Raw genomic sequence first — 27103 nt, forward strand, 5'->3', positions numbered from 1 at the left:
CCTCTGTTCATCCATATATTTCTGCCAGGAGCTCAATTGAGCTCTATATGTTTCCCATGGTGCCTTCCCATCAAATTCCTGTGGCTTCCTTCGTACTAGATCACCCCTATTGCTGACACTCATGTCTGGAATGCGACTTCTGTCAAGACTAAAGATGCCTGCATTAGGGTTTAGCTGCAGTGTCTGGAAGGGGCTTCCGGTTGTCTGGGGCTGATTAAGTCCATGGTTAATATAACCTGTGTAAAAGATAGTAAACCGTCCTTTAATGTATTTAATTCACTTTGAAATTTCTAATCTTTTCCATTTGTGTATGTTGGCCGTCTCTCAACTGTTGGATATTTTCTTTTTGTTTATTTTCTTTCTCCTCCAACCACTACTGTGGTCTCTCTTCTTGTTCATTGTCTTTCTCCTCCAATCACTGCTGTAGTCTCTCTTCTTGTTTATTTTCTTTCTCCTCCAACCACTGCTATAGTATCTCTTCTTGTTCATTTTCTCGTTCTTCTTGTTTCTTTTCTTTTTCCCCCAATAACTGCTGTAAACTCTCTCTTCTTGTTTCTTTTCTTTTTCCTCCAACAACCGCTGTAATCTCTCTCTTCTTGTTTCTTTTCTGTTTCCTCCAACAACTGCTGTAATCTCTCTTCTCGTTTCTTTTGCTGTTCTTGTATTGCTGCCGTCAAATCTGCCAAGTCATAGTTTGATTTGCCACTTCTTTTCTTTTATTGTTTTATTTTTCTTTATTTTCCGTCCCACTTTCTGACATCAATTTGTTACCTATCTGCTTGTTTGTTAATTTCCGGTATAAATTCTTTCCGAGGAACTTCAGCGATACAAGTCGTTTCTTAATTAAACAAGTTTATTTTTTCCTCGATACACCTTTGTAATACATAGAATTTCCAATCAGTACCTTAAACTTAACTACTTTTATAACACACGTTATAAATCACAGTGTATCACACACTTTACTTATGGGGCCTACTGCTCGCTTGACTCAATTATCTATCTCTTCTATCCCGCTGGTTTTTCTCGCCAGGCTTATATACTAAAAAAGAGGACGTCTAGCAAACACTCGGACATTCGCGGGGTTTCTCGATAATTCGAGAAACTCCAGGGCGCATGCTACCACCGTCATGCGACTTCCGCTGTCGTAACATATCGTACTAACATCTTAAAATGCAAAATTTATTCGTAATTTTTATTGTTGAAGATAGTTAAACAACAAATAAATATTCTAATCCCTTTCTGTGCATCAATATCTCAAATAAAAAAACTATTCGCCAATTAAATTATACCATATTGTGTTTCATCTATTTCGCTAAACGTTTTATTTCACATTTGAACTTTCGTATTAGTAAATGTTTTATTTATAATCTTCAAAGAAAAGCTATTTCAATTTTTTGTGTCAATATTGTCAACTTTTGTTATTCAGTACAACTAAAACCAGATCCATATTACAACAAAAGGTCCATATTATGAAAGGATTAAAATGTCGCAAAAATAACCGCCAATTTTTTAAACGTTTCTTTTTAATATTAATTGTTTTATAGTTTTTGTAGCCTTTGTAGAAAGCAATATCCTAACTTAAAGCACTAGCTTAACATAATCTTTGAAAGAAACTAAAAAGTATAAGAATTTCATAAAATGTGCATCATTTTACTGGCACAAATATGGATGAACATCGAATTTGCTGAATTGAGAAACCTGTACCTGTTCATCAAATTTACAACTACAAATCATGTTGATGTTGTTTTTTTATCGTAAACTGTATTCCATTGTTTTCTATTGCACTTCTACATATTACATCAATGTCTAATTTTTCGTTCATGTTAATTGAAACTGTTATTTCTTTCATACTATTTTCGTACTAGAAAGAGTTTAATTACACTCTCACATCAAAAGATTATATAAAACAATTTATCAAACACACAAAAGAGCAGTGTTTGAAATGAAAACCGATATAGAGTAAATGAATTTCTTTCTCATAGTAGTAAACTGAACCTGGTATGGTATGTTGTAATCACTCATTACCTCCACTCCTCTTGTACTTCTACGTATTGTAAAAAATCTCGAGAAATTTTAATTTCTTTGGACTTCATTTATCATTTACTCTCTTTCGCAAAAATTTCATGAAATAATAATAATAATATCTTGCATTAAAATATTTAGGAGAAATAACGTTCTGTATAAAAACACTTCTTTGTTGATTTAATATTATATTAGTAAATCGATAGGTAGATGTCACTATAATCTATAAGACAAATATGTCTCTGTACGTTCGGAACATTGGTACAAACATGTTATGTTATGGATGTCAGTTCTTTATTCCAAACCGTGGAATACCACTAGAAGCTAAGATATTTATCAGGTTTTATAGAAAAGGTCTTCGAAGAAAACCTATTCGGGTTAGTTCACGAGAAAATCAAGATGAAAGCCCTGTTGCGGGAAGTGTGAATGCAACATCTTCCCTTTTTTTACCACCTAAACAGAGAAAGAATATTAATAACGGCATTAATGTTAACCTTAAGAATAATGTTGATAGGTCTGGCTTTAATTATTCTCGGAATATATTATCAGAAGAAATGAACTCTAAACGTCATGTAAAGAAAGCCGAACTTGCAGATGTGCCTCAGTATGAGAAACTTCAAAATAATGACCCTCGTTTTACGTAAGATTTTATCAAATAATTGAAATATATTATTTTTAGTAGTTCTAGTACTTTTTTATTGGCTATTAGTCTATTTTACTGGTAACTTGTACATGTTTGTGTTTTTGTTCTGACTATTCTCAGTATTGAGCTATATTACCCAACGGTATTGACTCCAAAGTATAGTTGTTCAAAAACAGTAAATGTTTTTTAGCAGTAGAGTGGCGGCTATACAAGTACATTGTCATGATTGTGATAACTATATTACTGATATATTTTTACAGCCTGACGTAATCTTGAATTTATTCTGACTATGAGGTCACGAAATAGAGTTGGAATGATCGTTTTTTAATTACTAACAACATAAAGATAAGTGTTTATTAGTATGTTTTTTATTTATTTATTAATATTATAAATTTATCCAGTTTTATCATTCTAATGTATGTTGCAGGACAGTAATGACTCTTTTAAAATCACGTAAAAAGAGGGAAAAGAAGGAAAGAATTCTCTTAGAAGGTAGGAGACTCATTAGTGATGCTATTTCAGCTGATATTCACCCAGAATCAATCTTCTTCAGTCAAGAACAGAATCTTCGTGAAATTCCCCTTAATGAAGTTGTCAATGTGCAACTCTTTAAAGTATCTTATAAACAGCTGAGTTTATGGTCTGACCTTACAACCTCTCCAGGAGTAATGGGTAAGCTATGTATTGTGTTATTTTATAAACAGCTCAGTTTATGGTCTGACCTACAATGACTTTTCTAAGAATAACAGATAAGCTATATGTTATGGTACTTTATTAATAGTCCAGTTTATGGCCTAATCTTACAACAACCTTTCCAAGAATAACAAATAAGCTATATGTTGTGATACATAATTAACAGTCCAGTTTGTGACCTGACCTTACAACAACCTTTCCAGGAATAACAGATATGCTATATGTATTGATACTTTATTAACACTCCAGTTTGTGGCCTGGCTTTACTATAATCTCTCCAGGAGTAATGGGCAAGCTGCATGTTGTGAATTGTATATAAACCTTATAGTGAAACTAAGAAGACTGTAGAAACAGTATTTGGAAAAGAAAAACACACAACTAAAGGGAGATTAATGCAATAACTTTGGATTATTATTATTACATATGTTTGAATTTAGGAATTGAACAATGTAGATAAGTCTGTATGTTGAATTTTGGAATAAGAGCCACACCAAACACGAAAAAAAATGTCTGCAAATGTTTTGAAAATATCGTGTGGACCTAGGGATTCCAAACCTCTGAAAGTTTTAAAAACACTTGTCATGTTCCCATGATCACAATAAATCCTTCTGATACATTTCTGTATCTAGGTTTATGACTTAATTAATATTAAAACACATTTTCACACTTCTTGCTACTCTCTAAGCTTATTTCTGAATTCAACATTTTCCTCAGTATAAGATTTCTAATTGATAACACACAGACTTGTAAATGCACTAGTAACTTTCTGGTATGAAGTCATTCTTTTATGATAGATTATTTATAATAACAGAGACAGCATAATGAAGAAAAAGAAACTCAAAATATTAATTAAATTTTTGGCTAGCCATAAATACCTCTGTAGGAATAGGATTTAGTAGAAAATTGGATAGTTCACTGGGTGTGACATTGCAATATTTACAAGTATGCAATTACTATATCATTATAGCTGGACAAACATTAAAATCAAATATTAAATTTCGTAAATTTTCTTCATTTAATGACAACACATTATGTTGTGTTCCCTATTTTCTGCTGTTAAAACCAATTTATCATTTAAGAACAGCTTAATATCAGAAAGAAGGTTACTAGTGTGCTTAGGAGTCTTTGTGTTATCAGTTAGTAAAGATATCAGATACTGAGGAAAATGTTGAATTCAGAAATAAGCTTGGTGAGTAACAAGAAGTTTGGAAAATGTGTTTTGATATCAAGTTAGTTGTGAAATTAGATATAGAAATGTAATAGGAAGGATTTGTTGTGCTCAGGGGAATGTGACAAAGATTTTTAAGATTGTCAAAAGTTTGGAAGTATAGAGATGAAAGGTTGACAGACCATTTGCAATAATTTTAAACCTGCTATCCGTGTAGTTGTCAGCACAAGTCGGGTTCGCTAGTAAATGCTGGCCAATCGCTGATTCACAATTTGGCGGTAGAACTTTTGTTTTACAGGGGCGACATGGTAAATTCTTTTATTTCACACTCTTATTTCTTATGGATGTGGGTACGTGTTGTTTAATTCTATCCTGCAATCTTTGTGAAGTGTGACCTACGTACCGACATTCACAGTGGCACGAGAATTCATAAATAACCATACTTTTCTGTGTGGTAGGTATCGCATCTTTGTTTGTTGCAGGTGTCATATTTTGTGTCAACTTCATTTTGTGTGTTAGTGTTTGCAGTTGTTATAATCTCAATTTTCCAACTAAAAGCCTTATTTGCTGTTCAGTCTGACAAATTTAATATCACTTACAGTTCCTAACACCTGATCCAAGGCCTCCGTTATTTCTTGGTCAGAATGTACTTGTTTTACGTATCATATCTATGATGATAGTACTTATAATAAGTAATAATATTATTTTCTCTAATACCAAATCTGTGGCATCTGCCATTTTGTGGTTAAAGTTTGCTTGTTTTACTTATTATAACTTTGATGATAGTACTTACAATAGCAGTAATATTCTTTCTTCTAATACAAATCAAACTTTCAAAATCTATTTAATATAGGTGTCTTTAAAACACCAGATCTGAGTCAGCTGTCACTTCTTAGTGAGTGTGTTCTACCTGTAACTGTCATTTGTGATAATGTCAGGGAACCAGGAAACATGGGTGCACTATTAAGATGTGCAGCTGCTGCAGGATGCCACAGAGTTATTCTGACTAAAGGTGAGAACACATTATAGATCAAAGTTTATTTCATTTTAAGAGCTGGGTATAATATGTCTATATGGTTATCTATATAGTAAAACCAATTTTTTGTTTGGAATGCTCCTTTGTGGATACTGCTTGACTATCTGTTGGTTAAAATTGTTAACATTTAACTACGAAGACTGGGTGTCACATGTAGAAGTCTCCAGTTCAAATTCCAGCCAAGTGGAAATTTTATGACTGCATGTGTCAAAAACAACTTGAAAATCTTTTCAAGCAACAGATGGTGCTCAATACATTATTATTGATGTTTTCCAACTTAGTTAAGATTTTATAAGCATTATTTATGAAAAGTTATATATTATTGTATTTATCATTACAATTTATAAATCATAAGATCGTACTTTTGACCACGTTCGGATATTTTTTTCCATGGTTCAATCTGCGAGTCTTTATCAAGAAACAGATTTGAACATAACATAAAAATATACACAAATAAAAATTCCAATCAAGAACCACTTTAAGGGTTATAACCAGATATACACAAAAAATGTTGTTGTTGTGAAATAATAGAAAAAGGATAAACGGTTTTTATACGTACACTGTTACTATGATATAATTAATTTATAGAAAACATGTTCATAAAGCATTTATTTATATTTAATTTTCATGAAAAAATTAATCAGCCTTTACCATCATATGACAGAGTTGTACATCTGTTTGTCTCGTGTGTCAAGTTGTGAAGAACTGACTAAACAAATTTCAATAAAATATGATAGAGGACTCCACAAAGACTGAGCTTGGTAAGCATTTGGACGAAGGGTTAGAGTTTGGCAGCCATTTCAATGTTACCATCTTAATTCCATGAATGAGGACTTAAATGAGTAAAGAGGTAAATAGTGAAACTGAATTATTGCAACCCATAACATGGATACCCTTCCATGGAATGAACAGTTTGTACGACATGGTTCAAAATAATGGAATGGGTTGGTGCATACCCCATATATATACAATTATTTTTTAAGCCTGGGATTGGTGAATACCTTTGTTAGTTATTTACGTATTTCTATTTACTGTTCTGAAATACACACACTTTAATCCCTAGTGTACATGAAGATGAAAAATCAGTTAATCACTTCTTCGTGCAGGTTAATATCACTAAGGTTTTTTATCGTTACCTTTCTAAGGAACTAGTATTACATTGTAAATGTAGTATTATCACAATAGATTTTTTACAAATGTGCTTTCTACTTATTGAACCAGTTTTAATAGTATAGAGTTAATAGTTTTAAAAATATGAACTTTCAAGTGAGCCCGCAGATGCATTTTTTCCTCACGATTTTCTTATTACATCTACTGGGGTTTGTAAGGCCTAGAGCACTTTTATACGTGCCAGTTTAAGCACTTTAAGTCATAATTTTTTTTTTTATAGTTGTACATAAAAAAAAAAGTACCTCATGCAGTTATTGCTATGACAGATCAAACTTAGTTCATGAATTCTGGTGTTGAACAAAAGATTTTTTGAGCAGCAACAAAGGGCAAACACAAGAAATGCTATTTCTACAAAAGTCTGGCTCAACATCCTTATTGGTCCATGTAAATTGCAGGAAAAAACTTTTGGGTTCCAGCATATTTTTTAGATCTAAAAGAACTATCCAATTTCATCATCTTGGGTGTTTAACACCACATAAGATTGATTGCTTATTTTGTTTTTTTTTGTCTTTCTTATAGTAAGAAAATTTGAATGAAAGCTAGTAAAAGAGAGCTTAAGCAAAGTGTGAAATTATTTAATATTGTAAACCGCCTCTACGAATACCATTCCATGTGGCATATGTTTTTGTTCTTACAGGATGTGTTGACTTATGGGAGCCAAAGGTTTTACGATCAGCATGTGGAGCTCATTTCAGAGTACCAATTTTGAACAACATCTACTGGGAAGTTTTACAGAATTATTTTTCAGAGGATGCCATTATATATCTTGCAGACAACTGTAATGAACATAAAATTATACCACAGGCAGAAAAGAATAAGCCACAGGAACTGGAAAATGAAAACATTGAAAAATTTGTTGTAGTAAATGATGAAGGCAAGCAACTTAAAGTGGATCCTTCCTATAAATGTCAAGAAGTTCTGGAAGCTTACAGAAATGTGTCATTGCCTATCCAATCTTATAGTGATACATTGTTTTCTAACTGTGAAACTGTGCTAATCATTGGAGGAGAGACTGAAGGCCTAAGTCTAAAAGCCTTCAAACTTGCATGTGAGAGAGGTGGACGGAAGTTAGTGATCCCCATTGAAAATGGAGTTGACAGCTTAAATTCTTCAGTGGCTGCTGCCATTCTTTTGTTTGAAATAAAACGTCAGTTGGCACTTGATCAAACAAGAGAAAAACAAAGTATTTAATAGTGAAATTTATAGCTAAAAGAGAAACATTAAATACCTGTGTTACATTTTGTTTTCAACATTTTTTGAGTTGCTTAGAATTCTCAACAATCTTGTTTTCATAGGAAGCCATAAAATAATACTAATAATGACTTGTTCATTCTATAGAAACTGCTAAACCAAGTAAAATGCTTTTAAACCTTTGGTATTTTATGAATAAGAAATATATGATGGCTAGAGCTGGGTGATGAACTCAATTGATTAGTGTCACATAAAAAAAATATATTAAAATCACAAAAATAATCAACTGATAAAAAATTACTGTTGTATATTTTTACAACTATCCAAATATTGTTACTGATTTATTATCTTCCATTAATTCAAGGTTTTTCAGTTTAATCATGACTGTAAAAATACCCATCTACTCATGTGAGAATAAATGATGAGTGGAATGTAACTGATTAACTATCTAACTCTGCCAATTACTCAGTTTTATAATGGCTTCTTTTTTGAACTATGTACATCTTAACTCAAAAGAAATCCCTTGTCTTGTATAGATGATAATTACTGTGTAAAGTATAAAATTTTTATCTTCTCTTTCCTATGGAATGATAAATTAACTTTTAACATTTATTTCTACACAAGTGTATAAGCATGTGTAGCCTATAAAATATAACTTTTTCAACTTAATATCAAATTACAGAATTAGTTTTGTAAAGTTCAGTACTGATGGGATCCAAACATTGCACATCATACCGAGTAGTTTTATATTCTGTAACAACAGTAAGTGTAAAGAACTGACCAAAAGATTGGGTGAAATTTACCCATTTTCTACACAAAATACATAAGGGGACACCCAGCAGCAATCAGTGTGATTAACTGCAATACTGATGGCATTTATGTTTGTTTTTTTTATGTAACTCATATGAAACTTATGACCCTATAATCAGAAGAAAACTTAAGACTCACAAGCAAATTGGTGCATAAATAGTTTAGAAAAATGTTTAAAAAAAGCCAATAGGGTCCTAGACCCTTTTATTAATTCTGTGGTTATTAGGATGTTAATGCTAAAGTTTTCCAAATGGCAGGTGAAACATTATCTGTACAAATGTCATCATTTGCAAGTACTTTATTTTCAATTTCAGTGTGAATGGGTACACTATTAAATTAAGTGCAATACCTCTACTAATGTAATCTGTATTGAAAGTGTGACAGTATTCAAGTGGTACCAAAAGCTTTCTGCCACTAGTACTGAAGTTTGCCATATTCTTCTTATCCTTATTCAACTTTTTCATCCTGTTTCTATAATAATAATATGAGAATTTATAAATCTTTAATTACAGGTAACAAATTTACCTCAAAATGTTACTGACTTGTGTCCCTACTATTACATTATACCCATACTACTGATTATGTAATATAACAAACTGAATGAACATTAAGCCTACATGTGTAATTGCTTTTACATCACTGGTCCTTTGGAATATCGGGCTAGAACCCGATATTCCAGAGTAAAATACACTGCAAAACTTGGGTGGTCAAAATCAATTTGGACACGCCCTGTATATTGTTGCCTTATTCTCATTTATAACCTTCACTGAAACAGTTACTCTGAATTTTATCATCCTTAGCTTTAATAATTGTTTTAAAATCTTCTTTTAAAATTCAAACATTCCAAAAGCTAATCAATATGAAATAAGTATTTTTTACTGGGTCTCTAGCTAAACTTGTAGATCACTAACTTTGTACTGCAATTACCAGTGTGTTATGTAGGCATACCATGTAATTTTTTGCAGAACACATGGGCCCCAAAGTCATTAAGTTCATTTCATAATAGGTGTCCCTGTTATTCTCTGGAGATAATACTTGTTCTGTCCATGGTGGTACTGCTGCATAATGAGCAAGAATGTCAACAAGCAGTGTCTTTAAATGGTAATGACTAGTCACATGCTTATTGCAGTCATTATGGATAAAATTAACACTTACAGTTAAGTAAAAAGCTTTTAGTTGTGTGTTACCATTATTCCTAGTGTATTTCTTGATATTCATTGCATTTTCACCCCTTAAATTCAACAAAATCAGAACTTCATATAAGAAATGAAACAGTAAAAATTATCTTCAGAATCAAATGTATATTTTCTTAATTTTTTCATTTTCTTCTGTTAATTCAGTTTGAAAACATGCTTCTAAGAAAAACACCTTTTAAAGACAATTCTTCATGTTTTTTCATGAGCAGATCTTTATTATCATTATACAAAAGTTTACCGACAAAGTAAGAGACAAAACATCTAGACTTCTACAAAATAAATTACCAACAACATTTAATACTTACCTAGAAATTTAACAAAATGAAAAGCATAACACATTTTGTCATTATGTTTTTAAATTAGATTCAGGTTTTGTGACCTCTATTAAAAACAAGTGAGCCATCATGGAAACTACTTATGATGGATACAAACAAATATTTTATAATACATGTATCCACAGCTGACATGAATATAAATATAGTTCAAAATTATAACAGAATATGAATGATTTAAGATAAAAAAAAAGGTTTTGCTTAAAGACAAAGCTGACTACCACATCACAGTATAAGACATCTTTAAATGCTAAACTACATTTTACTTTCACCATAAAACATCTCACCATACCAACTAGCCACATGTTGAATGAAATTTATTGGAGACTGCATCTTAAAATACTTAAATTATACATTAAGTAACGTGGGTGAATAACAAATGAGTCTTAAAAAATATGATTTCTACAGTCTTAAAATTTTTTTAAAGAAATTACTTAAAACTACAATAATCAGTTGCTTAAAAGGCTATCCAAAAACTGTTGAATCTCTTGGTTACTTAACATGTAGTGTATAAATGTGTATCACAGGTATGTCCTGATTAGGTTCCTCTGTAATTATCTTCCCTATAATTGTGGGCACATGCTCTAAGTAAAAGCCCCAAAACACCTTGAGGAATTTTGTACTGTTTTGTTTATTTCACTAAACAATGGAATTTTTGAGTTGATGTGCAACAAGGATACTCAACTTCATTTCAGCATTATCACACCACTTAGGTGAATGTTGATTTTATTTTAGGAAGGTACAACAACTGATGTTTTGATGACAATGGCAAACATTTAAGAAACTGAATATATACATAATGGGTACCGATATGCTGTTTTTAGAAATCAGCCATCACCCATTTTTCTAAGTGATGTACTTTTTATTTCATTCAGTTCACAGCCAATGCATCATTTTGTAGCTATGCTTAATGTTGAATACTTGAGAAAGAAAAATAAGTCATCACAAAACATCACCATACTTTCATTATTATAACTGATTGGAAGCTGTAATGTCATAGTTCTATATTTTCATACTTCTCTCAGGTCAATAATGGAAAGCCAACAATTAACAAGAAACATATATTTCTTTTGAGAAAACTTATTCTAGTCTTTGCTTTTAATTCACCAGTAGTGGTCTTTTGAAGCTTTCATTAATTAAATAATCATGGATATTATTGGCTAAAACTTACAACAAATTCCTAACTATGTTTAATTTTCATCACTTAAATTACTGTGATTATAAGTATAAACCAAGTCATTCTATATTTAGAACAAAAACATTTTATTAGATAATGTATGTAGGGATAAAAATCAACTAAAAAATGCAACATGTTTACCTAGGAGAATTAAAGTATTTTTAATTTTGTTTTTACACTACTACTCACTATTTAGCTATTTTGATAAAAAATATTTTAAAATTACCACGAGTACTTACTGGCTACAACTTTCATCAATCCACTAATCATGTATACAATTGGATTAAAGCTTACACTAATAAACTATGTATATTACTGGCAAATGTTAGTAAGTACCAGCTTGTCACAAATTCTCAATGATAAATTACAATTATTTAAAAAAAATTAGCTTTATATTAGTCAACATACTAAAACAATGCAAAAAGCTATTTACACTGAGATGCACCACATTAATTGCAACACTTTTTGCTGACAAAAGTACAAACATTAAAACAATTTGAAGTTTTAAAACTGACCACGACAATATAAATAAAAAAAGTCCTAATATTAAAAAAAGGGCACTAGTATATTTGAAGGTTGAATACACATTATTAATTAAAGATTTACACCCAGACACTTGGCAGAAATGTAATTTTTTAACATAATAAAATGGTACTTAGTCCTTTGGTTGAATTGAGTAAAGTAAAAAATTGGTAACTTTCATGTAAAAACCATACAGTAGTAAAATATGTACACCACCACTAACACGAAAGCTATAGAATCATCATCACAAACACAATTGTAGAACATAATTTTAAAACAATCCCAAGGTGAAAAGTTGTGATTTCAAGTCTGTCAGTAAAACACAAGGTTGTAAGTTGCACAAGTGTGACACTGACTGGTAAGGGATTTTGGCTCCTAATGACGGAATATGTACTTTAATGTTTGATGTATCCATTTTCTGTTTTTTACCATAAAAGGAAAATTCACCTTGTGATAAACTGTCATAGGAAGTATTAGCATTTTCCTGTGAAAGCTGCCTCTTTGCACTGGGTGTGGGTTCAGTTATGTGAGGATAAGAAGTCTCATTAGATTCAGGAAATGTTTCGGAAAAATTGTTCAGTTGGGAAGCACAATGTTGTACAAATGACTTTCTTGCTGAAATCTTTGAGTGCAACTGTTGTGGAAGCTGCTCAACTGCATTGCAAATGTTACTTTTTTCCTGTTTTGTATCATGCACTTCAGTATCAAATGCTAGACTCTTCAACTTCACTTGGTGCTCTTCCTGCCAATGCTTCTGTAAATGTGTAACACAATTAAAATGAGCTGGGCAATACTCACATCTGTATGGTTCTTTTTCAGACAAAAAAAACTTTTCGACAGATTTGTGTTCCATAAACTTTAATAACAAGTCTTCTTTGATGTTTACAGGATTTCTTTTCTCACATGAATCTCCATAAAATTTGGGTGATTCAAGAGGTGTCTTGGGACGATGTTTAATTATCTTAACAGGCAGAGTTGGATGCTGTTTTCGGCAGTGTTGCTTAATAGTATCAGAAGGTACATTCTTCCTACAATATGCACACCTCGTGACATTTCTGGATGTAGTTTCTTTGGAAGACAGCTCATCTGATATGAGATTTAATTCACCATTGTTCATTCCGGGAATTTTATAGGGAACCTCATGAGACACATTTAGACTTGGAGGATTAGATTCATTTTCACTTCCCATGGTTGTTATGAGTCTTGAATTCTGGTCCTTATTATATAAAGGGAAGTTTACAAGGGGAGAAGAGTCTGGAGATTTTAATACTTTCTCCTCATGTGATTTGAGATGCTCTAATATCTCATGATGTTTAACAAACTTAATGCCACACTGCTCACACTCTAAAAGCTTATCTTGAGGCTGAGAAGCACTAGCATTATCACCACTTTCTTCTATAGCATCCTCTTTTGATTCATTCTGATGTTCCCATTGAATATGAAGTTTAAGTTCTTGGTCTGAATAAATCACAAGACCACAATAAGAGCAGGTAATTTTGTTTGAATTATTTCCAAGTTGATTTTTTTTCATGTCATAACTAACAGATTTTTCATTTCTTACAGAAGTTGAGGGTAATGATTTCTCAGAGTGACTGAGTTCACAGTGACTTTTTAACTTGGCTTCTGAATCACACAATGTTTGACAATAGGGACACGAAAAATTGGTTCTAGAGAAGTGGATCATCAGGTGGTATTTCAATTTTTTTTTATCAACAGCAACAAAATTGCAGTTTTGCCAATGACAAGTGAAAGCTCCATCACTGATGTGTTTTTTCGCTTTTACCCCAGACATGCCATCTTTCACATTTGCTTTCTCAAGATGCACTTCCTGCTCTTTTTCATTATGATTAGAAAGCTGCTGACTACTTATAATTTCATTCACCCAATCTTCAATGCTGTCACTCTTTGTTACTGTACTGTATGATGCAAGACCAGGATGATGTTTCTCCAAATGCTGTTTAACTTCACATGTGTATCTGAATTTTTTATTGCAGTGAAAACATTTAACAGGACGATACTGTTTATGATTAAACAAATGTTTCTTGAAATTACCCGTGTTACATTTTTTAGCACCACAGAAAAGGCAAGTATATTTATACTGTTTTTTTGTGGCTTGTGAATTCAAGGAGTGATTAGGTTGCAGGGACAGGTACTTGCTTTCTTTTACTGTTAGTTTTTTCTGTTTTTTTAATAAATGGTCAACCCACTCCTCAGTTTCAGCATCACATTTTTGTTCATAAGAAAGTTTTTCACCAAAATGGCATTTCTGAAAATGAGCTTTAAGCTCTTTTATATTAAAGAATTTTGTACTACATAATAAGCACAAAAATCTGCGGTACTTTAATTCTCGATACATGTGTAGCTTCTGAGCATGATAAGAAGAACGAGTACAATCACAGAACGGACAAGAGAACAAAACAGGCCCTACTTTAGATTTTTCTTTACCAATACTTGAAAGCATGGGAAATGTACTACCCGAACTATTAGCACACTGATTACTTTTCTCCTTTGCACTGCTCACTTCAATCTTTGGAGGTGAATTCTGGATTCCAATTTTTTTATTTTTAACAGAAGATGTAGAGAAGTGAACCTCCTGATTTTTATATTTTATTGTTTCATTGAGACAAGGTTTACTTCCTAATTTCTTTAATGTTTCTTTTGAAAACAGATGTGTGCTTTCTTTGAATGTTCCTTTCTGATCATTATTAATGTCTTCAGTCACAGAAAGTATTGATTCATTGGTTGCATTTTTTTTCATTTTAACTTCAGTAATGAATATTTCTCCTTTTCTTTCTTGCTTTGCCATGTCCTTCTGATTATCTGTGAAATATATAGGTGGACTTTCATTTGATGTTGTAATAGCATTTTCACATATGAATAACAATTTACACTTCTTCTCAAAGATTGAAATTCCAGAGCGTTGTTTTGTTGCTCTTGGTGTCTGTTCATGATTTAAAAGCAGCATTTTATTTTTTGCTGTTAACTTCTCTTGGTTTCTTAGAAATCTTTCAACCAATTCTTCAATATTATGATCATACTTTCGTTCATAATAAAGCTCCTCACCAGGGTGGTATCTTCGAAAATGAGCTTTCATCTCTCTCTTGCCAAAACATGATACATTACAGATTATGCACAACAGTCTATGATACTTGAGTTCTCTAAAAATATGAAGTTTCTGTTCACAGTAAGAGGCTTTAGTATAATCACAGAAAGGACAAGTGAATAAAACAGGCTCCTTTTTTGATTTTTCTTTATCAGAGTTTGACAGCAAAGATGTGTTATTTGCAATGGCAATGCTCTGATCTTCATAATCTGCATCTTTACCCTGCTTCTTTGAAGTGATACTATCATTTTCAAAATCAGCTAACAAAGTATTAGAAACCTCGCTGTTCTCCTCTGTAGTATCCAATTTGCTCTTTACAGACTCATCCTGAACTTCAGTTTTCTCATTTTTTGGACAAGACAAAGATAAACCAAAATTTTCACTTTTAGATTTTATCTCTTTGTGACAAAATTTAATAGCTTTATTTCCCAATTCTTTTAGTTCTTCACTTAAAAGGGGATTTGTGTCTTCTTCTATTGTTCTTTTATGATCATTATTAATGATTGACTCTTTTGCTTTATCATCTTTTGTGTTCTTCTTGATTTTAGCATTAATGGATTTTTCCATTTTTTTTTCCCGATTTAGTACCTCCAGATCATCTTTAAAACAGGTAAGTGAACGTTCCTTTGACAATGCTGCTGCCTTTTCACACATATGTAACAATTTGCATTTCTTATCAAACAAAGATGTTTTAGAACGTTTTTTTGTTGCTTTTGATGTCTGTGTATTGTTTAAAAGCAGCATTTTATCTTTTTCTGTTAATATTTCTTGACTTCTTAAAAACTTTTCAACCAACTCTTCAATATTACGATCAAACTTCCGTTCATAATAAAACTCTTCACCAGGATGGTGTCTTTGAAAATGAGTTTTCATTTCTTTCGTGCCAAAGCATGATATATTACAGACTATGCATAACAACCTGTGGTACTTTAGTTCTCTAAACAGGTGAAGTTTCAAGGCACAGTAGGAAGCCTTAGCATAACCACAAAAAGGACAAATGAACAAAAATGACTTATCTTTTGATCTTTCTTTACAAGCATTAAATTTTTGTGTGAGGACTGCAGGATTGTGGCTCTTAATATTACATGATGATGTAGCTACACCAGCAACACTATTTCCATTATCTCTATTCGTTGTATTACCCTCATTCATAGAAAGTACAAATTGATTTTGAGATACCTCTTGAAAATTACCGTTAGATGAAAATTCATGTGGATTTTCACAGACCTTTGTATTGTATGATTGTTTGCTTTCTCTTACCAACTCGTGTAGCTCAGTGTCACCAAACAAACTATTATTTTCTCTTCTGCTGTCCAACAGATTGTTTAAAGACACATAACCTTCAGTTTCAGACTTCTGTTGCTTAGGAAAAACTGCTTGGTGCTCCACTTTATTTAGTTTCCTGTCAAGCTGTTGATCAGTTGTACTTAGAGAATTCTTCAATTCACACTCCAAAAATGAATTTGTGTTATCCACTGGTCCATTAATTAGCTGTAAATCACTAATTTTTCCCATCTTTGTCTTAACTTTAAAAGATTCTTCCTTCTTTTTTCCATCATTTTGTACTGTTTCTTCCATCTTATTCTCTCTAAAAGAGGTGGAAGATTTCACTTCTGCAAGTAAGTCTACACTCTCTTTTTGAGACATAATTATCTTTTCATACATTAGAACAATTTTTGGTGTTCTTTCATGATGATATTTTTCAGAGTGTTGAATCAATGTCTTGGTACTTTTGCTAGTTTGATCACAATATCCACATTTATGAAGTTGTACACAGTGGATGTTTTTGAGATGTTGTAATATATGCCTGTGTGTAACCATTTCAACTGAGCATAATCTACATCTATAAGTACATTTCATTTCTTTTTCCAAGTTTGGTCCTTCTCTATTAATTCTTGCTTCATCAATTTCATTAGGTGTCTTGTCAGAGAGATGTTTATACTTAGATACTTTATCTTTTGTACTGACACAACTGATGTTAGTATTCTGAGCAGATTTATCAGGAATAGGACATTCACTAGTGATAGATTCTTCAAATGGATCATCTGTTTCTGAAACTTCGATGTTTGTAGCTGAAGAAACATCAACACATTCAAACTTCTGTTCTATAAAAGAAGAATAAGATTTGTTTAAGCTTAAGTCTGAATTAATCTGTAGATCTTCTTTTTGAACTTTATTATCTGATAATTTGTTCTCGCAAACTTCAGCTTTCTCATTTTCACTTGATCTCTCTGTGACGTATGAAACCAACACTTCAACATCTTCCTGAGTTACTTCACTTTTTTCAGTATTAACAAAGTCTACTTGAGTTTCTAAACAATTGAAAGAATTATTCAATGATTGAAGTGGAGATGAGTGTGTTTTAAAATCGTTTGAAATTTCTTGGACTACAAGTTCAGGTGCAATTTCTCCTAATTCTGATATGCATACAGTTTTCTTTGCTGAAGTTTTCTGACTTGTTCTTGGTTCATTTCTACAAAAGTTCTTATTTTCATGCATCATATCCATATTTTTTGCTTTACTTTCAAAGAACTGAGACTCCTGGTCTTCACAGAGTTTTTCTACTTTGCAAACCACAAGTTTCTGAAGACTCGTATCTGATATGTTTGGATCAGAGATTTTTCTGTTGTCCTTTTTAATATTTCTTGATAAATCAGTGGAATATTCTAAGTTATCTAATATATTTATATAATTCATAGAGGAAAAACATGGTGTTGCTTCAACATTGTCATTTTTAACACTCTGCTCCTCTGGAGCCAGTTTCACACGTTCTGTTTTCTCCAATGAAACTTTGGACAAGACAGGGATGAGTTCCTTATGTGTTATTTCTATGTTATTTCTGTTCAATTCACCCTTAACTGTTGTAGGTTTAACAGATTCATTATTCCCCGTTTCTCTTTGCAATAAGGGATCATAAAGTACAATATCAGATTTGGAAATATCTTTCTTTCTATTTGGAGACAAAGGAAGTTGGAAGTTGATTACACTTTCCAGTTTAGAGGTTTCAAATGAACCACTTTGATGAGACTGGTTACCTAATTGCACAGGCAAAGTTATTGGCTTGGAAGGATCAGTGGACATTGGAAGACTAGGAGTATCTGTTTTTGACAAACCATGGGAACCTCTCACATAAAGCTGAAGAGGCTTGTCAGGGTGAACAGCAGTCATATGTTCAACAACTTCTGCTTGAGTTTCTGTACCATGTAGACAAAAAGCACATTGAAAACTGTTTAATCCATGAAACTTTAAGTGTTTCAACAACCTTTCAAATGACAACACCTCTGTTTTACAATAGTAACAAGGGAAGACAGAAACTGTTTTGTGTGTCGTATCGTAGTGCTCCTTAAACACAGATGGATCAAATGTGGAAAACATACAAGTTCCAACATTGCAGTAATAAGACTTAGTAACCTCCAAGTAGTCTGGTACGTCCTCATCTGGTTCTTCTCCCTTCAGTTCAATGCCAACTAATATCTTCAGTGGCTTTTCTACATGAGCACATTTAGTGTGTATTCTCACATGCATTTTTCCCCAGCCACGATACCAACAGTAACCACACTGATAGCGAAGTTTCCAATGTTTTTTAAGCATGTGTTCAGCAAGCACAGCTAGGTTATAAAAAATGAAGCAATATGGACATGGCAAAGTTTTGTCTTCATGATTTTTTAAATGCTCTTCATATTCGGTTGGGTTATCAGTTGTAAAAGCACAGTTTTGATTGGTGCATTTGAAAAACTTAATAATATGTTCATCTTCAAGAAGCTTATGAATTAAACTTGCTGATTTAAGCAAATCAATAAATTTTGTCCACTGCTTGTGTTTTTCATTAATCCTTTTTGTAATAAGTGTTTCAGGTGCAGGTAATGTAGTTAACATTTTGATAGGTGAAACATTTCCTAGTTCACTTTGCTGAGGAATATCCAAATCACTTTCATTAATCTGGTGTGGTTTATTGTAAAGCACAGATTTTCCAGAATGAGAACGATGGGGTAACACTGAAGATGAGTTGTTATCTGGTACAGCAGTAGGAAGTGTTTTATCTGTTTGCCATAAAGTTGTAGTATTGCCTGAAACCGAAGAAAGTAGGGTTGGAAATTCCCTCTTTATTGCTGAATAAGTGGACTCCAAGCTGGTTAAACCAATATTACAGTTTACATTCTCTTCCTGCTGCTGATCCATGTCTTCAGTATTCAATTCTAATTTCTCCAACATCTGGATTGAATCTTTTGCTGAAAAAGCTTTGAGTTCTTGGCAATTAAAGTCATGTTTGGAAGACAAGTTAGCACTAAAGGACCCTTCAATCTCTTTAAGTTTATTATCACTTGACAAGGAAACTGTTGACAATATATTGTTTTTGTCTAGACTTTTCTTGTAAATACCTGATGCTGTTGGACATGGTAATGTTACACTTCCAGTTTCTAACATTTTACACATGTCAAGTTGCAAGCTTTTATTTTTCATTACTTCTGTTACCTTAACACAAGTTTTCTGATGAGATTTTGGAGGAACAAGAGAGGTGTTGTCTGCAACCCCTGAAAGAGCATTAACACAAGTTTTTTCATCACATACACATGCTTCCATTGCAGATTTTTCTTCATATTCTTCAACATCTTCTCCCAGGTGCTTATAATGATCAATCCTACTTTCCTCCAAATTTTCAGATGCATTTCTTATTGCATTATTTGTTGATATACAGCTAAATCCTTCTGTGAGTTCTACTGGCTTTGAATTAGTTTTATTTTCATATTGTTTGTCATCCACAAAAATGAAAGCTGGTTGATCATGTTCTGTGAATTCATCATGGTTTATAGTAACTTTAAGCTTTTCTCTGTTCAAAGTTATTTTTTCATTCAAAGCAGAAGAAAAGAGATTAGCTTCATACTGAAAATCTCTAAAAGAGGAGTATTCAAAATTTTCTTCTTCAACATCTAATGCTAGACTTAATTCTTTGGATTTTGAAAACTTTGGACAATCTTGTATTGTGCTAGAGGAGTTTTTTGAAACTGTGGGCTCTTTACCCACTTCAACCTGCATATCCAGAACTGGGTGGTCACATTCAGGGGACTTTCTATCTTTCATCTTTTTCGAAAAAGTGAGTACATCTGTCATTACATCACTACAGTCATGATCTTTTGAAAACCTCTCTGTTCTTACACATGTCAGCAGTAAAGGAAAGTTCTGATCTTTTTCATCATGTGTGGTGTGTGCAGGTATTTTAGTTTTTATTTTACTGGAGTCATCTTGGCTAGATTCAGAACTGTCTTTCTTGTGCTTAGATGACTGTTCTTTGCAATATTCAGTTTGCTCTTTACACTTCTTGGCTTCTGAATTAATGTGCTCATCATTGATTAACTTCTTCGATTCATCTGTATTTTTATCTTCTGATGTGGAAACATTTTTATAACATTCTGAAAAACTGACCTCGACAACTGGTGCATTCTTTATCTGGTCATCAAGATTTTCACTTTTTTTGCAAATAGCTTGTTTTGCAGGCTTGTTGTTCGTCCCAGTTGTATAGTTTTGTACTTCAACTGTATTCTTCGCTTGACATTCCCCTCCTGCAGTAAATGCTGATTCTTTATCAGGTGATAAAGTTTTCAAAATTGTCAGTTTTCCCAATTTTTGACCATCAAAACAATTTGCCTGGTAACTTGAATCAGAAGAGTTTTGTAAGCTTTTCTGGTTAGTGGTATCAGAGTTCAACATCTGGCTTGAAATACACTCAGGATCATCTGAATTATCTTCAAACATGCTTATTACCCTACATGTTAAGTCTTGTCCTTTTCTTTGATGACTTGATATTTCCGGATCTTTTGTTTCTTCTTCAGGTTGTTTGCATATGTTTTCTAACTTTAAGCATTCATCTTGTACATGTAGTGTCAAACAATGTGGCATTGAGAAAAACCTGTCACACGTATTACAGTTCAATCTGAGGCATCCCCTGTGTTTAAATCTGTTATGGTGATAGAACTGTAGGGGACTTTTTGTTTCAAAGTTGCATGAAGCCACACCACATTTAATGCATGCATCAAACGAACCTGTACAGCTTGTCTGGATGTGGTGAACTAACTTTCCAACATTTGAGAAAACCCGCTGACACTTCTTGCACCATGATGTAAGCACATTGATAGGATGCTCTTTTATATGGTGTGCAAAAACATTCTCATCAGTTGTAGTGAAAATACATAAAGTACAAGCATATGTTAAATCTTTCACAATCGTAGCTTCATTTCCCATGTGTAGTTTATCAACCAAACTAACTTTTTCACTGATTCTGATCCCTTCATTTTGACTGTTTTGTTTAAACTCTTGATTACTTTTCAAATTGTTCTTTACATAATTTTCCAGGCTGAGTAATCTACTTATCACAACAGATACAGGCTTCAGCACTATCTTCTGGACATTTTCAGAAGATATTTTTTCATGAGAGATGTCTTGACAGTGTTCTTTCTCTTCCAAGTTTTTCTGATAATTTTTGTTGTCTCTCAAAAATGTCCTGCCTTCTTGTAACACTTTATGATTATTCTCTCCCTTCTTCTGGTCACATACCTGTCTGTTTTTTGAGTAAGAACTCTTCTGAACCACTTCATAAGTTTCTAAAGGCTGACTTTCCTCAATAATGTACGTACTACTGAAAGTTTCTTCACCCTCATTCATGTCAGCTTCTTTAATTTTTTTAGACAGTATTTGATCATTGCTTTCATCTACTCCCACATGAGAAGACAGTAGTTGATCATTGCTTCCATCTTCCCCCACATGAGAAGACAGTATTTGATCATTGCTTTCATCTACTCCCACATGAGAAGACAGTAGTTGATCGTTGCTTTCATCTTCTCCCACATGAGAACACAGTAGTAGATCACTGCTTTCATCTTCTTCCACATGGGAAAACATAATTTGATCATTGCTTTCATCTTCTCCCACATTAGAAGACAGAAACCGATCACTGCTTTCATCTTCTTCCACAAAAGAAGACAGTATTTGATCATTGCTTTCATCTTCTCCCACATGAGAAGAATCAGGTGGAAGATCAAAACCACTTGAACTATTTTCTTTTATCTCTGATTTTAACCCAGATGAATCTGCAAACTCATTGGCTTTATTTTTTTCATTGTATTTGTTTGTCAATTCACCACCCATGCAGTTAGAATAATTGTTTTGGGAAACGTTTTCAACATCCAATTCATCTGACACACTCCTATTTATAGGGTCATCAAAAAGTATTTTTTCTTTGATGCAATCATCCTCACTACTTCCAAATCCTTCAAATGTCAAATTCTCATTGGTCGAAACTTCACCTAGAGTCTGATAACTTAAGTCTGGTTCACAATGTGAGGCTTGAGAAATTTGATTCTGAATACTTCTCACATTTTTAGTTGATATATCCTCGAGATTATCAAAATTAGTTCTAGTTCCCCTTAGTACAGTTCTTTCTTCTTTCTTAATTTCTCTACTAACATTTTTCTCCACGGATTCTTTCCCACAACTGAAAAGGCTAGTTAAATTATCTACACTAGTATTACCACTGAATATTTTGTATCTTTTGCTGATGGAGTTAGTAGTTGATCTTTGATTATAAGAATTAAAACTGTCAAAGTTACTTTCTTCATCAACATCAACTTTCTTCACACAATCATGATTTTTAACAAAGGAGGTATTATCAATATGAATGCTTTCAATATTACATTTCTCATCATTTATATTACATCTCAAGTCAACAGGAAGAGCATTCCCTTCATTTCCACCACTGAGTTTCTGTTCTTTAATTTCATGTTTAACAGGTTCTTTACTTATAATATAAAAGTCATTAGGTGTGGTAGCTTTGGCACTTTTTTTAGAATTCTTTACACTGTCACATCCATTACATTCAATACCTTTATTCAGGAAAACATCAGGATCTTCATCTTCATATAAACAAGTACCATCTCTCTGATCTGTTTCAGGTCCAACACTTTCAGATTTTTTATCAGCCATGCACTTGGAAACAATATGATTAATTAGTACATTGAGTGTTACATTAAGTTTTTCACTTTCAGTGTATACTCTGTTTTTGTTGACTGAATCATTATTCTTAGTGTCAATGCTATTTTCTATAATTAAGCCATTATCTGAGTTAGGTGTACTGAATACACTTGAACTAACTCCAGAAGCAGAATTAGAAGCAACTTGCCTCTTCTCAAGCTCTTCTACTACACTTGACATAAAAGGTAATGACACCTTCTTATATTTTTCTACACTTATAGTAGTTAGATCATTCTTCTGAGACTCTGAAACATTTGATTTTGATTCAATGCTTTCCATAAGATCTAGTACAGAAACATCTGCTGTCACCTCATCTTCCTTTGTCATATATCCACAAGCTAAAGGTAAATTTAAGTTACTTATGGATTCACTAGTTGGAAGATATTCAATACCATCTTCTTCTGTTGTTCTTTCTACCTGTTCTTCAGTACAAACCTCACCTTCAGGCTGTATGGAATTCTCAAACATTTCAAGCAGATGAGAATTACAGTTTTTAAGATCTGTCCTGCAATTCAATGTGTTCAAGATGTCAACTCTGGATTCACTGTTTGCACTACAATCATTTCCAGAAATGTCAGACATCTCTTCTTCTTGTGTCATGCACTTGGAAGTTGAAGGCATATTTACCAGTTTTACAGAACTTTTATGATTTTGTAGCTGTTTTGAGATTTTACACATTTCTTGCATATAAGAATTAAACTTTTTAAGACCTGTATTTACACTCACTTTGTCTAAAACATCAACTATGAATTCACTATTTGTACTTTGACCTTCTCGACAAACTTCAGTTACTGTATTTTCTTCTTGTGTTGAGCATCTGGAAATTGAAGGTAGAATTACTTGTTCTTTTGAAATTGCATTATCTTGTAGCTGTTCTGAGTTCTTGCATATTTCTGGCAGATGAGAATTACAATGTTTAGAATCTGATCTGCTATTGGGTGTGTCTGAAATGTCAGTGTTTGGTTCACTACTTGTACTGTAACCTTCTAAAGTGCCCAAGGCTACCTCTCCCACCTGATTTGTGCATGTGAAAGGCTTAGGTAAATTCACCACTTCTTCAGAAGTAGACCCATCTTCAAGCTGTTTGGAGACCTTAGACACCTCAAGTAAATGGTAACTGTACTGTTCAGAATTATTTGTGCCAGTGGGTGTAGCTAAAAATAGAAAAAATGAAGTTGTTAGTGATTTTATGTTCATGAGATTCTCATTCATTATATCCTAGCATTTTAACATCAATAAATATAACAGCCTCCAAACCTCTTAATAAATATAAAACTTTATATTTTATCTGTTAGTACCTCTACCCTAACAATATATTTGATTCTTCAGCCAGTAGACAAATCATTAAGTACAATGAAAATTTGTTAATTCAGAGATAAAATGAGCAACTGTGCACTTTTTCTTATTATTGGTCACAAAGTTTCAAAGTACTTTTCTTGAGAGTTTGAACTGCTAAACATTTCACACTGATTTTCTGTATATATTTTACTGTCAACAACTGAAGTAGAAATCTGCTGAAAATAAAGCAACAAATCACCACTTGCACCATTAGACTGTTTACAGGACATTGTAATATGATACTCTCGAGAGCAACAAAGCACATGCATAGAAATTAGCCAACTTTACCCCAGCTCCAAGAAATTTATGTGGAATTTATTAGGTTATGTATCCTCTAGTGTTTTAATGAGAAAGATTGCACTTTGAATTTATGATAATGTTTATTATATGGTTCAGAGTCAATCCAATAAACATCACAAGTGTTTGAGTATTGGTCATCCTTCTGGGATGTTTGGAATTTAGTGGTATACCGTACAGGCATACAAAGATTTTATTTGGGCACATAGTTATAAAATCATTTAACTCTTTCAGCAAACTTATTCATCAACCAATAAATACTACTTATTCGCAAATGTTTAAATTTTAGTTATTTTTATTAAAACATAGAAGAATAAATAAAAAATACTTCAAAAAACAATGATCGAGTCTTTAGTGTTATCAGATTTTGTGCTCATGCACTGTACATTCTAAGCTGTGCCATAAGCCTCATTTATTCTTCCATGTGGAGGGTGAAGAGTTATTAATTTTTGTAGGATTCAAATACACATTTCAGAAAACAAATTAATTATCAACTTACTATATTAGTGTACACAAAACCCCTGTAATTTATCTGGGTTTCTAAACAAGCTATATATGACTTAAAAATTTCATATCTGTTCAGAGCAACAACTTAATCATCACACTTCAACAGTTTCAGTGAAATTATGACTTCCTCCTTCATGCTAGTTACAAACAACTGTCAGATTTACATACACAGAAAACTGCTCCTTCACTTGGTTTAAAGAAGTAGGTGGGACTAGACAAGAGGTTTCAAAAGAATGGAGGAGCCACAACTAGGTTGGATAAATATATTGACATCTCAGCACATTAGAGGTGGGAGGTTCTTATTTTATATTCCAGCTTGTATATAGTTTGAATTCAAGTTTCTAATGTTTTCACTGTACAAGTTGTATGGTAGGCATAATAAAACATAAACTGAGCAATAAAACAATAGATGTTATGTGACAAACAAAAATTGATATTTAGCATTTTCTCTTTACATTCTATTTTAAATTATGAAATTAAAACACATATAATATTAAAAATTTTAATTATAAACTGTGTTTTGATGTCAATTCCATTGACATAAGTAACATCAATTATTAATAAAACTTTTAAAATTACCAAAAGGTCACGACATGTGCTAACCTGCCTGCAGCAAAGGGGTTAAGTCAAAACATTTAATTGAGCAACAGCATTTTAAGGTCTGAGTAAATTCAATAGTTTAAACTTTAACATTTACACACTAGTTATCATGATGGTTTAATTTTTCCTACTGTGTTACAACCTGGTTTTTATCTCTCTTTGAACATCATTAATAATAATTCAAATCCTAATTTAATGGTTTTTATTTTATCTTAGCTGGAAAACATTTTTCTCTTGTAAACAACTGCGTTATTCATCTGCATTATACAAATCTCAAGGTAATCGTATTATTGTATAAGTGTATACATCCAAGGTTAAGGTAATAAATAAACACTGAAAAAAAAAAGATTCATTTTAGATTATCTATACATTCAGTTCACAGACAAAATAAATGCACTCAAAAATTAGTTTCCATCAATTATTCAGAAAACTCCAGGTTTGATATGCAAACTTCAAACTAATTTGCAAGCCAAACCTAAATTCATACACAATGAATTAACCCATTTTCTAGAAAGTTGTTTAAAATACAAACATACATCTTTCTAGAATATCAGAAAATTTTACATTATTTGAGTTAACTAAAAATAAGTAGTGTGTAACTTTCAATCATTACCTTCCAATTTTTCTGTTGTGGTCTGATATAATTTTTGAGTGTTGTTATCTTTGTCATCCAGCTGGAAATAAAACAGAAATTATCCTTTTTGTTTCAATACACAAAAACAAAAAGTTTTTTAAGTAATAAACTAAACATATACAAATACAAAAAGTATTCATTAAAAATTAACACAGATCTCTCAACTAGAAAATTCAATGGGAGTGGAATGCAAAATGTTATGTATATTGGTTCAATATGTATCACACACAAAAAATATTTGGGCCATGTACAAATTTATTTAATTCTATGCTAACAAATACATTCCTCAGACTTCATCATTTGAAACTTCACCACAGTTACTTTAATATTTTAGAATAGCTAACCATCACTTTCATTTGTAACCTGAACATCTAACCCTGAAAACTACCTTTCTACAGATGTTTGGTTTTAACCCTATTATCATGTATATACTTTACTGCACATGACACAAGGTTTTAGTGCCTTACATTCAAAATTTTATTAAATTACTTTTTGTTTATGTTATACCAATTAGAATAGAATAAAATCATATACAAGTTTTAAGTTCTTAATTCTAAAAGGAAATATATAAAAAAATCCTGAATTTCCACTAGTGTAACACACGACACATTTTGTCTTAGCATGTCATCATCCATCACCCCT

The 27103-nt window shown here is 32.3% G+C and overlaps 2 protein-coding genes across 3 annotated transcripts in view; one reads left to right on the plus strand and one right to left on the minus strand.

Annotated features, from left to right (window-relative positions):
- The first annotated feature begins 2253 nt into the window (after positions 1 to 2253).
- Positions 2254 to 8359, plus strand: LOC106463501 (rRNA methyltransferase 3, mitochondrial-like). Of its 2 annotated transcripts, XM_013923542.2 has the most exons (4): positions 2254 to 2662; positions 3093 to 3337; positions 5380 to 5538; positions 7370 to 8359. In XM_013923542.2, the coding sequence occupies exons 1-4, from the start codon at positions 2259 to 2261 to the stop codon at positions 7921 to 7923; spliced, it is 1362 nt and encodes a 453-aa protein (XP_013778996.1). In that variant the 5' UTR covers positions 2254 to 2258; the 3' UTR covers positions 7924 to 8359. The 2 variants fall into 2 exon arrangements, with proteins under 2 accessions (XP_013778996.1, XP_022246729.1); XM_022391021.1 differs by lacking the exon at positions 5380 to 5538.
- Positions 8360 to 10069: 1710 nt separating this feature from the next.
- LOC106463497 overlaps positions 10070 to 27103 on the minus strand; it is a 24326-nt gene continuing 7292 nt past the window's right edge. The window contains exons 2-3 of the mRNA XM_013923535.2: positions 26441 to 26501; positions 10070 to 24239 (exon numbers count right to left, since the gene is read on the minus strand). Coding sequence (XP_013778989.2) covers positions 12232 to 24239; positions 26441 to 26501 — 12069 coding nt within the window. The 3' untranslated portion in view covers positions 10070 to 12231. The remainder of the gene's footprint in view (positions 24240 to 26440; positions 26502 to 27103) is intronic.

Source organism: Limulus polyphemus, unplaced genomic scaffold (assembly GCF_000517525.1).
Source record: "Limulus polyphemus unplaced genomic scaffold, Limulus_polyphemus-2.1.2 Scaffold1425, whole genome shotgun sequence".
Taxonomy (NCBI): Eukaryota; Metazoa; Arthropoda; class Merostomata; order Xiphosura; family Limulidae; genus Limulus; species Limulus polyphemus.

Bases quoted from the DNA above. Each gene is read 5' to 3' on its own strand.
- LOC106463501 (XM_013923542.2), top strand. From the start codon at position 2,259: ATGTCTCTGTACGTTCGGAACATTGGTACAAACATGTTATGTTATGGA. The intron at 2,663-3,092 runs GTAAGATTTTAT...TGTATGTTGCAG, and splicing joins AATAATGACCCTCGTTTTAC to GACAGTAATGACTCTTTTAA. The intron at 5,539-7,369 runs GTGAGAACACAT...TTGTTCTTACAG, and splicing joins CAGAGTTATTCTGACTAAAG to GATGTGTTGACTTATGGGAG.